The sequence below is a fragment of the Pseudopodoces humilis genome, chromosome 3, assembly GCF_049639895.1.
Source record: "Pseudopodoces humilis isolate 2021_Gansu_Grassland_sample_001 chromosome 3, ASM4963989v1, whole genome shotgun sequence".
Lineage (NCBI taxonomy): Eukaryota > Metazoa > Chordata > Aves > Passeriformes > Paridae > Pseudopodoces > Pseudopodoces humilis.
In genome coordinates this window covers 59,195,234-59,207,539 of record NC_142202.1, presented here as the reverse complement: position 1 = coordinate 59,207,539, position 12,306 = coordinate 59,195,234, and the positions used below count along the sequence as shown (strand labels likewise).

Sequence of the window (12,306 nt, the reverse complement as noted above, 5' to 3'; positions counted from 1 at the left end):
CTGGGGCTCTGCCTCTCACCCTTGCACTGGTCCACACTTGCACCTTGCCTAGATGTCACTCCAGGCAGCCACGGATGGGCTGATATGGGCTTGTGTGATGGGCCTCCAGGGTGGGATATGAGATCAGAGACAGGGACAAATATTAGAGCTATGCAAATGCCAGCGTTCCTGTCTCAGACATCCTGCGTCCTGTTTTTACTACACACAAAAATCCCAAATGGTTCTCGATTTAGATAAGAGGAATATTTGAGGAGAGACACATGTTTAAATGGAAGCTCTGTAATGGATAAATAATACACCCAAAAGGGATTAAATGCTATAAACAGTATGTCTAGAGATAGTCTGCAGGTGACAGGTGACTGGACCATTTTGTGGGGAAAACGATTAAAGCAGAATGGGATTTTCAGCACCTATTGGAGAATGCAACCCACTGAATATTTAAACCCACTAAAACATTTATGTATTTAGCTTCTCACTAGAAACTTTTAGCACATTTTTTCACACAAAGAAAAGCATGAATGACATAATTGTTAAAATAACATATTATGCATAGTCATTTCTGGGCTCATCATCTACAAGTCATAGATTTTCCAGTGTATACACATCTTCTCCTCCACCACGGTTTGCTTGATAATAGTATTTACTGTATATGCTTTTATATATAACTATTATGAATCCTTTGGGTAGAAACACAAAGAACATATGCTTTACTAGAGCTCAATGATGAGAGAAAACCGCAGAGATCTGTGTCTGAGAGCTTTTTCATGTGCAGTGTGACTAGGTGTGTCCTTGCTATGTCTTTTCTTCAGTGACATAGAGTTAGCTTGTGGCATTTCTCGCTTTTATCCTTATTTGAATTGTCAACAATTTCAGACTGTTCTTTTTATTTGTTTTCTGGATTTAAGTTGCTTTAATAATGTGCTCACATCTGTCTTGGTTTCTTTTATTTTGAAATATCCTGGAACTGTATCACCGATTTCTCTTTTATTTACTTGTGAAGCAAAAATTTCCCTTCCATTCCTCCAGAAATCATAAAACACTTGTGAGTTAAACAAAAATGAGTGTAGTGCATATAACAGGTCTCTCTGAAGTGCTGGCAGCTATCTCTCACAGACATCCTTTCTGAGCTGGCTCAGCTTTACATCATCTTGTGCCATACTGGATGGCAAAAACACCCATCTGTTCACGTGTTCTTAGGATGGGTGCTCATGGAGAGGAAATCCCTGTAAACTGCATCAAATCAGAGAACAGACAGAACGGAAAATAACCCTAGATCTGCTTTATATTTGTTGCAAATCAAGTCAACCTAGGATGGATGCCAGTAGTAGCAAATGAGACACAACACTGCAAGTGAAAGGGCTCTCCGTCCAACACAAAAGCTCTTTTCTCATTTCATTCCCTGTTATTTTTCCACTTGCTCCCTGAAGAAAAGCTGTTAAAATATGCCCACCTTAGGGATGGATTTGAGCATAAGAAAGGCCAAGGTCCCTGCTGACTGCTGTTACAATAGGACACATCCTAGACTCCATGACATCTTAGATGGAGGATGCCTCTCACTTTCTCACATTCAGAACAGATCTGCACAAATAATCAGATTTTTCTGCCTATAATTCACCATGACTACCTTTTGTTTTTTGTTTTTCAATTCTATTTGGGAAAACAAAACAGAAGAATGGCTGCTGGCAGGAAGAAGACACCTACATAGTTACATTTCTTTGTTGAAACTTCAGGAGTTTAATCCCCCCAAAAAATGTTGTTTGGCATCTCTGCTTGAGATATTAGCTCCTTCAGCGCCTCTCTCCTGTCAGATATCGCACGCACTGTAATTTTGGCTACATGCAGAGGAGCCCTACTAGCTCTGTGATGCTTTCCTTCTCACTTCTCAAATTCAGAGAATACAGATCCAAAAGCCTCTCCCTGCCTTCCTTCTCATGTGGTATTTCTTTTCATAAAACAGCCTGCCCTCCTTAAGAGGAGGAGTTGCACAGAGAGCTGGTATCAATTGTTAACAGTCAATGAACAAAAATGGGCAGAAAACCATTTTATCTCAGCTCAGGGTTTGGATCTGCTCTGGGCTCACCACACTGCACAGAAGTGCTCAATGACATAAAAAGTACATAGCAAAGGCTGTGTGTAACAAAGTCTACAGAGGTTAATTGTAAAGCATGTGTTGCACCGATCAGGGAAGCACTCTCAGCATCGAGACTAACCTAACCACAGTCCAGAAATATTTATGCAATGCTAAAAAAATTATAGCTTATTGTAACTGCAGTGTGGCTACAAAAATTAACTTTTTTTTTTAAATGTTCAAAGTCCTTTTCTACTGTGTGACATAATTTCACTGGGGAGCAATAAATTGTGTCGCTTTCAGGAATCTTTCCTACCCAATACCACCTGAGTTGAAAAGTCGATTTCCAAGTATAAATAAAACATTGTACATATGAGACGGAAAGACAACTTCTTAATCAGCAGTTTGGCCTATTGCAATGCTCAGCGTGTGCTAACAATAGCTCCTGGCAGGCTCAGTTCCCTGTGCGTGCCAGAGCCTAAATGTGAGATAAATCTTTATTGCTCCTGCTGTCCAGGTCAAATATAGAAAAGGAGTGCCTACTTCTCGCCAAAGATTTATTCACTTTGCAAATATCTTAAGACAGAAGGAATACCCTGAACTACCTAGGATTGAGAAAAAGAAATGCCAACCAAGCCAAAGGACTTGTACAGGATTCATTATAGGGAGATTTAGGGTTCTGCCTGTGTTTTCGTCCCTTTAACACTCACAGCTCCCATGTGTCAGGAGCTGAGATGGTTTTGCACTGTGTTGCTTCCAGAAATGTCTCCTGAATGAATCCTTCCCATAGCTTTATGGCACACGTCAGCCAGACATGCCCAAATATATGTTTTCAAGGTCTGCCCATACAGCACTACTTTCATTACCTGCAGATATCAAGAACAAATAATACAACACAGACTGGACTGAATGTGGTTAACTAAGTTGCTTTTAGTTTATTAATTTTACCCATATACATAGACAACTTTGAAAGCACCACGTGAAAGAGGCAAGACAAAGTATAAGAAAGTGGTACAGGAAAATATTTCATTATGCAATGTGTCAGTGTACCTACTGTATTTCATACATATTTTACATTGAAAACAAAAAACCCCACAGTTTCCAGAGGATGTACACTTTTTTTTTGCTCCAACAAATTTAGTTCATTAATAAGTAAAAAAATAAATCTACAATAGCAACAGTGCAAACACATCAGAACTTGCGTGGCATACAGAACACAGATGAATAATTATTATACAAAGGGCCCAGTGTTTCCTATGGTACTGGCTGTGATGTATGCAATACACAAGAGGGTAAGGAATAAACTGCAACTTAAACAGGAAGATGAACTGCATATTACTGGCTCTGTCTTGTATGGCCGCTCTATTTCAGGAGGTAAAGCTGTCATGCCTTGGATCTGAAATTAAAATAACAAAAAATTATCAGAGTTTTGTCACATAAGATTAGAAAACTCATTTTGCTCTCAAGATAATTGACAGCTTGCCTGATAACATATTGATAGTTTTGTACTTGGGTTGTGACTCTCACTTGTGGAAACATCAAGCTCAGTAAAAATATGAACATACTGCATGCCAAATGATCAGCCAGTGTGCATATCCAACATTCTCAGCTTGAGAGCAGCAGTACACACTGGCATCCTCTCCAGTAAAGCAAGGCTAGACTTTGGTTGGTTGATTTGAATAACCTTACTTTGCTTTGTAGGGCTGTTTGGCAAGTTTGGTTGTTGTTTGCATTCTTCTGTCAAATAAGAATGAAAGTTGGCAGTGTCACTCTACTATGGATATATAGGATGATATTTGAATGCATTCATTTCTGTGTGCAAGGCTCACACTTGCATGTACAAAACAGCTAAAACTGTGTACACGTTGTTCTGTGGAACCACAGAATGGCTGTGGTTAAAAGGGATCTCTGGAGGTCATCTGGTCCCATGTCTCTGCTCAAGCAATGTCACATACAGCAGTGTCATATTGCTATATACTGAGCATTTTTCACTCCTCCCGTAGAACTCAGTGCAATTTTATGGGATTTGATGTAACTACATGTTTGCTATGGTTTTGACATGAAAGTAGAGACATTTATGTAATGCTCAGCTTGCTTTTCCTAAATTTATACCCTACATGTTAAAAAAAAATAAGCTCTGCAGAAAGCTCCTGGGCACATTTTTGAAAGTTTGAATGCCCACCTGTACAGCATATGCTTGCTTTGGGGATTTCATCTATGTTGCTATTATTCTGTACTGTAGAAAGAAACCCCAACTGAATACTGACTTAATCTTAGCAAACACAACACGAAATAAAATTTTGTGAAGGATTTATAGAAGAATGAAAGTATTTTTGATTCAGTTCCTCTGCTTCAATTTTTTTCAGTCTTGTAACAACTCAGGGATTGTTTGGCCATTCAGGTTAAATCTGTTACTCATTTTGATGAGGATGGTCATTGAAGTGTAATATCACTAATAAGTGAAAGGAAAGGAAGGAGTCCTAATCTTAGCTTTGAAGAATATGCCCATGACATTTGAAAAAGGAAACTGTGATTAAGGAAGAGCTAAGAACTCCCAGTTCCACTGAGATCACTCTTTGACTACATTCTTTAAGTTATGAGTATTGTTCCTTCATCTTGTAAGATAAAGAGGAACAGCATTTTCCAGAAAGTATACCATTAAAAAAACCTCAGCCTATCTCCTCTAGATAGAATTTCTGTGCTTTTCATCATCTTAACTTGTCCTCTGATAAATAAGCAGTGAAAGGGTGGCAACTACTACTAGCCAGCAGCTGTAAAGGTAAAGAAATTTAACTAAAACTGATGAACAGTCACTGGCACTGTCTGCCTACAACTACTTTTCACAGGAGGTCTACAATGGGACAAATAATACTAGAAAATAACAGAACCTCTTCTATTAATTATAGCACACAGTATTCCTGTGACATCCAATGGGCAGAACAGTCTGACGTGCTGGAAAAACCCAAGAGCACTGCTGCAGGAGGGGCAATTTCTTCACCACCTGAACGGATTGTGTGACATGCTATGAGGAAGCATGCGCTACCTTCTAGGGTGAGAGAATGAGGCAGAAGTCCTTTCCTAGGAAGTACTTAGTAGTATCTCATAACAGCTGTGCTATACTGGACTGAAATCACAATAGGAAATAAGCTGGTACAATGAGACTGCCTCTCATTCTGAGCAGAAAATCGCAAAAAAGTAAGAGCCTTGAATTTGGAGTCTGTAAAGGAATTCAAGGGGGATTACATATTTTTAAGCTTTGCTTTCAGGGATGATATTACATGCACTAGCCATTCTTTATAAATATACATCAACATTAAAGATGACAACTTTTCTCAGCAGTGTTCTGGTAAAATACCAATAGATATTTAGAATAAATAATTTATTGTGGGATTGTTTTTTTATAAGTTTTTTCATCAAGACGATAGGGAAAGTGGAAGACAAAATCTTACTAAACTGCACAAAGGGAACAGACTATCCAACTTTATTTTTCTGGCCCAATACTATAGACAATTCTAGGACCATTAAAAAAGCAAGACTTATGGAAGAGCATTCATACAACTTTAGGTTGTCTAGATGCCCAAGTTAAGAAGGTATATTCTTGGGGCTCCATTATACAGTCAATAAGCTTCCCCTAGAAGGTGTCTCAGAGAGGAAACCTGATTTAGGGATTTTCAATCATCCATTGCAGGACCTTAACATAAGTCTCTGACCATGGAGGAAGCCAAGGCAGAGCACCTTCCTGGCATGGTCACCAAACCTGGACACACATGGCTGCTCTCTCATAAGTCCCAGACCCACTGAAAGACTCCATCCTCCTATTACTGATCCCAAGTGCTGATTAAAGCTCCAACTTCTCTATTCATTTTAAAAGCTTCTGGAACTCAAGCTAGGTGAAAGCGCTGGTAGAACATTCTCATCATTTGCTATTGTACATAAACGAAATATAGCCGTGTAAACATCCTGAAGACATATAATCAGATATTTATTCACATGCATTGAAAAACAGTAAATCAAATTAGTTCCATGGCATAATTTTCTCCTTTTCAACACACAGACTTACCGACCATTCAGCATTATCTGTTTTTGAACATCTCACGTTCACAGGCAGTTTAAGCACAAGTTGATTATAGGAGAGACCCTCTGATTTGGACCATTTGAATTTGTTCATTGCATCCATAAAAGACAGGTTTTTATATTGCTTAGGACTCTTGATAATGAAAGGCCAAGTTCTAAAGGAAAAGAAACAATTAGATTTTAAAAAATAGATAAAAACTATTAAGTTGAAATGAATGAGGATAACTTTTGGAGAATCTACTCAGAAAAATAAATGCACTACTACTATGTATATTATGCCTAGATCACATTCTCAACTAAGTTCTCTTCTACTGAAAACTGATGCAGTTTAATTTATTTTGACAGACTTATGGAAGGCTGTCAGCAGTCAAGGCTAGTACTTGCTGCCAGATGCTTTTAGAAATGCAGGACTTCGAGAGTTACATTGCTCTTCTCTGATCTACAAACTGAATGCGCAAGGAATACAAAGCAGATCTTAGGTGTAACTTCTCAACAAAACCAAACCAAAAGAAAGCCACACCCTCTCCTAGGTTTGGCAGACCAGGTTGCTAAGAAACCTTTGACATTAGAAAGCTGCTTCCAGACAGCTCTGCTGAGCTCAGGTCAAAACTGAGCCTAGCACAATTTTGCTCTGTTATGCACTGGTTGGCAGCAGGTAACAACTGGTGTTGTGGACACTCCCTTTGGCATATTCCTGCAAGCTGGCTGCAAGGGCACTTCTGTCCAGGGGTGGTTAGACACCTGTTGAGCTGCTCTGAAAGATCTATCTGCCCAAGTGTGGGAATTGTTCTCATGAACAAATGGGGACAATCTCATTTCCCACCAGCTGAAAACATGGAAAGGGAAGAAATGAGATTTCATGTCTTTCATTTAGTAAAGAAAACTAAAAAAAGTAAGAAATAAAATTTTAAATAAAACAACCAAACAAAAAAACCCCAAACAACACAAAACAAAAAAAAACACACCCAAAAAAACCAACAAACCTTTTCCATTGTTTCAGCTTTCTCTTTGATTGACTTTGCTGAGATGAAGGGAAATGACATGGGGGATATATCAAACTTTTACAAACACAAAGTCAATACAGCTAGTGGAAGAACAAAAGTATCTAAAGCTTTATCAAGTAACCTAATTAATACTGTGATTGGAGCATGAGTTATCTTTTCAGAACACTTTAGACAGATCTGTGTTATCATGCAGTTGGGTGTCTCCCACTTGCTTTGCCTATGCCAGAGTTCTGCTCCACTCAACATCTAGGCGTAGAAGCTGTAATTTTAACCAAGTATTTTGGTACTTAGCCCACTACTGTGGCCCAATTCCTTTCATCTCTGCTCCTCATGATTTAAACCATTTTCTGTGTCACCAGACAGAGGAAAAATGTTTTAAAGTGAGCCACAATGCCTTGATCCTACTCCCAGTTTGCATTTGTGTGTAAGTCAAGAGAGACTGTGGAAGAGCCAGTGAAGCAATTCTAGTGTTAGACTGACACAAGAGAGATGAGGATCAGGTCATATATCCTTAGGCTGACAGAGTTTAATGAAACAAGAATTGTGGATTAGGTCATAAATACTAGAGGCATTAATAATCTCCTCTTCTAATTACTATTCCATTTGTGGCAGACAGTCTGCATACTTACTCTATTCAGAACATCTTTACTTCCCCAGGCCAAATGTGCATTTTTTCCTTAAGTACAGTTATCATGAATGAACACTCAAGACAGCACACATTTGTTAGAATATTTTCTTTCTAAGCTCAGAAAGACTCTTTTAGACAGGACTAATTTAGAAACTCTGTTCTCCCTGTACTAAAAGAGGTCTTAAATGGGAATAGTGTGGAAAATTATGTAGACATTGGTTGCACTGTGACTTCCTTCAAACTCTTCTTCCTTGAATATAAATTTCAGAACTAAGACCACTAAACTTGTGTGTCAAATTATTTTGCAATAATAGCTTCATATGGTTTGTTAAGATAAACTGTATAAGCAAAGATGACTTTTAAAATTTGTGATGACACACTATTAGTCTATCCATGTGATTTTAAAATGTTATTATTACCATAGTTTAGTGCAACTAACAATACAAATGTAATTCACCTTTCACCACAAAACGTGCCTTCAACTTTTTATTGTTTCATTATTTTACTGCATTTCATTCATTTGGGAACTTTCCACTTTTGATTGTTCTCACTGTTTACAATCTTCTGTTGAGATGCTTTAATTTTAAGCACTAAAAGGAACACATTTTTGTCATCAGAATTCCTGTCAACAAATCTACCCAGGGAAATTCAGTAACTATGCTCACTAACTCCTCTTCAAAATTATTTCTCTATATATGAAACATTGATATGTTTTAATAAATTGACAGATTTAAAATATTGATATATAGACTTTTTACAGATGTGTGTGGTGAAAAAAAAAAAACAAAAATAATGTGAATAGTATTATTTCTTTAAAAAAAGAAACTGCTTTTCTATCAGAAGAAAAAAAGATGCAAAATTATTTGGCAGGAGTAATAGCAGCACAGTATATTGACCAAAAAAGCAGCATGAGTGACCATGTTTCTTTTGTTTCTACCAGAAAGAAAGAAAAGTTGTATAAAAATGATACAAGAATCCCACAGACAGAAACAGAGGTGCTGCACATATTCATAAACATTTTACGTACCTGACTGGTCTATAGATTTCCTTAACGCCAATGAACTGGAGCTGCTCCATTATATCTGGAATACTCGCACAGCGGGTGAGGTTGATTCTCGGGTAATAGAGCAGATATGACAGGCACATTTCATTCCTGGTGCTCAGACCACCCTGAAAATGGGATTTTTCTTTAATCAGGGTAGCACTGGAATCCCACAGATTAAATCACTGATTAGCATTTAGATGCTAATGAAAGGTGTATCAGGAGGCCCAAACTGACAAGTTTATCTTGTACATGAGGTTATTAAGTAGCCAGAGGTTATTACATAATTAATTACAAAATACTCTGGAAGCTCAAGCAACAGATTTTAAGGTAAAAGGCATCAGAAAGAACAACTGTGAATAAAATAAGGCTCATATTATATTGAAGTTACTAACTGAGAAGTTTGGGTTTGCTTTCAGCTGTCCCCGAGGTACTTAGATTTACCACATTTCAGAAAAGTGGAACAGATGAAGAAAAAATCTTGTAGGATAATTAATCTGTTTAATAAGAAATTAAGCAAGCTTCGCCTAGTGAAATGGAGGTTGGACTGGAATATGAATCTATATGAACTCAGGTTCTAAGTACATATGCCAATAAAGAGCAAGAAGAAAAAGAATTATTTATGTTAACAGATAATGTTGACTCGAAAAAATGAGCATGCATTATAAAATCAGTAATTAGAATGACATTTCTAGAATTTCTAGAATTAGAGTAACAGAAGAAACAGACTCTTAAACAGTCTTACATTGAGAGCCATGGGGCAAACAACTAACCTAATTTTAATCTTGGTAAACATGGACAAGATTATAAACGGCATGTTCCTAAATCCTAGGTGGAAACAGTTTCCAAAAGTCTCATGGAATAGTAATGGAGAAAACAAAACACATGAGCCAAGAGTTAGAGTGGACCACACAGGAAAACAGGACAAAAACTCAAAAGCCCTCATTCTTGCTCTTTTGGTTTTCATTAAATAACTACTGCATGTGCCTACATGCAAGCCATGATTCAGGGAGAAGTATCCCCTTGCTCTCTGGATGCCAGAAAAAGTTCTTCCCTGCAAAACAGACACCTCTCAGGTCTCACTTCCCAGAGGTCTGGATCCAGCTGCTCCCCAGGAAGCAGAATTAGACCCTGGCAGAGGCAGCTGTATCTCTCCAATGGACATAGTGGTTTTGGCATCACCCTATGTGTTCCTAGCCAACTGGCACAGTCCAGCCCATGTCCAAGTAACCAAATTTGCTTAAGCTCCAAAACCCAGTGACTGCACTGCAATGGCCAGTGCCTGGTCTCCGTTAACCTATCAAGTTGCTTCTGGAAGAAGCACTGCCGTGTGCCAAACCAGAGCTGGACAGCCTCGGTAGGGTGGTTTCTCAATTCTTCTTCCCAACCCAAAAGACCTTTATTCTGCCTGGATTCTATGTTAGGCACAAAACTAAATAGTTGAGAAACATCCTGGTCACAGCTTATCTAAAAATCAATACATAAGAACTGGCGATTACAACTTCAGGGAGAAATGTGTAACAAGTTCATAAAAATAATTCATTAGAATACACAGAATTTTCATGTCAATACATGTTGTGAAGAAAGCACTCATTATACTAGAAAAGTTTGACTTAGAAGGGTTTTTTATGAACTGACCTGTTTATTTTTATAAATCAGCCATATGAATGCCTTACATAAAAGGTCAGACTAAGATTACAATAGTTCAGATGACTTTAAAACCTAAGAATCTATGAAAGGAAAGACAACAAATAATTATGTGCACACAGACATTAGCAAGTAAATTCACTTTTTTAAAATAGTGTCCTATGAAAAAGGTTTTAGTCCCCAATATTATCTGTACTATTTTGATCCATCAAAATATTGCTTACCCATGTCATGCGAATTCGGTCCACAGTACTGTAGTGGCATTCTGTGACTAAATTATCCCCCTGAAACATGAAATTTAGGAAGTTCAGAGTTCTGAAGTTTATCAACACCAGCTTCAGGTAACCAGAGATGACAGCAAGCACTTAAGAAATAAATATCGTAGCAGTCGATATGACTTTTTGAAAGAGTAAAGGATTAGGTAATTGCCATATGTCAAGGCCTTGGCACTTAGCATTCATATTATCCCAGATCCTCAGGGATCCCCCACGGATTTAAACAGAGTCTTATTAAGAGTGTTGTCTGGATTTCTTTTAAAATAGTAATGAAGGTACCCAGTTATCATCCAATTTTCTGGAAAATTCTATAGTAGACAATGTATACAAATGATTCTTGCTCCAAAACTCATCCAGTGCTACTTTATCCAGACTAATTTACACTGCCAACTTCAATAGAAATATTTGGCAAATGAGGAAAAGAAGGCTTTCCACATCACAAAAACAACTGTATCTCTGCCAAGCCTGCGAGTAGAGGAGTGGCAGGTGAAGACTTCACTGCATTGACAGATATGTATGGGAAAGGCTGAATACTTACCTTCTCAAGCACATACAATTAACTTTTTGGTGTCTTGACAAACTGATCTACTATTTGGCAATATTTTCACTCCCTATACCTAATCAAGGACAAATCTTAAAATCACCATGATAATCAAGTGGATTTTTATTTTGTATCATCATCTTCCTTTATCAACCATTATACTTCTCTAAAAATAAGCAGATCACCCTTCAAAGGCTGAGAATTTCTCCTTTCCTACAGGCTGCTTCTCCAGATCAAGGCTGGCAGAATCTGTACTCCAGACTGCTGGAAGAAGGTGCGTCAGCCTCATGTCAGCCAAATGGAGACAGAGGTTTCTGAAGTAGCATGAACTGGCACAGAGTCACTGCTTCCAGTGGGAATATGCTGTTCCCGGCAGTGAGGTCTCTGGTGCTCATATCTCACAGACTGGATAACATTCACTAAAACTGTTCCTTCTGTGAGACTAGATCTGCTGTTTCTAAATGGAGAAGAAAGTGCTGCTATCTGAAGAAAAATAATCTGGACTCCACAAACTGAAAGAAGGATACACTCTTGGGAGAGCTTTAGAAAGAGAAAATAACAAGAACTTACATGAAAAATCATACTATTAGTTAATTGATTAAACTGTTCTCTGAATTACACCAGATGATGTATGTAAAGCTGCACTGGTAGTTTTGCATAAGATGAAAACAATGAAAGGCATACAAGTGGTTCTCTTCAAAGAAAGAATTCCATCTTCTACTTTAGCTGGCTTTTTTGTCAAGTTGCTGTTACTATCAAATACCCTTTATAGCTTTTCTGTTGTTTATTCCCTTATGTTCTTGAATTTTAAGAAGCCTTTTGCTCTAATTGCATGTGTTTTCCTAAAAATATTACAGGCTTTCTCTGCAAACCTGTCATCTTCCACCAGCCCTCCTCCTAAACCGTTCAACCTTCTTTACTGAAGGAGGTAACATCAGTTTGTCTTTGAAGCCCCCAGTCTACAAGCAATTTGACTTCAAAGGGTAAATTCTGCACTTGAACATCCAGGTTTTGCTGTAGAAATTAA

The 12,306-nt window shown here is 37.9% G+C and overlaps 1 protein-coding gene across 1 annotated transcript in view; it reads right to left on the bottom strand.

Annotated features, from left to right (window-relative positions):
* Window positions 1-3,021: 3,021 nt before the first annotated feature.
* Window positions 3,022-12,306, bottom strand: part of MOXD1 (monooxygenase DBH like 1) — a 51,457-nt gene continuing 42,172 nt past the window's right edge. The window contains exons 9-12 of the mRNA XM_005518636.3: window positions 10,688-10,747; window positions 8,802-8,944; window positions 6,129-6,297; window positions 3,022-3,464 (exon numbers count right to left, since the gene is read on the bottom strand). Of these exons, the coding sequence (XP_005518693.2) occupies window positions 3,300-3,464; window positions 6,129-6,297; window positions 8,802-8,944; window positions 10,688-10,747 (537 nt within the window). The 3' untranslated portion in view covers window positions 3,022-3,299. The remainder of the gene's footprint in view (window positions 3,465-6,128; window positions 6,298-8,801; window positions 8,945-10,687; window positions 10,748-12,306) is intronic.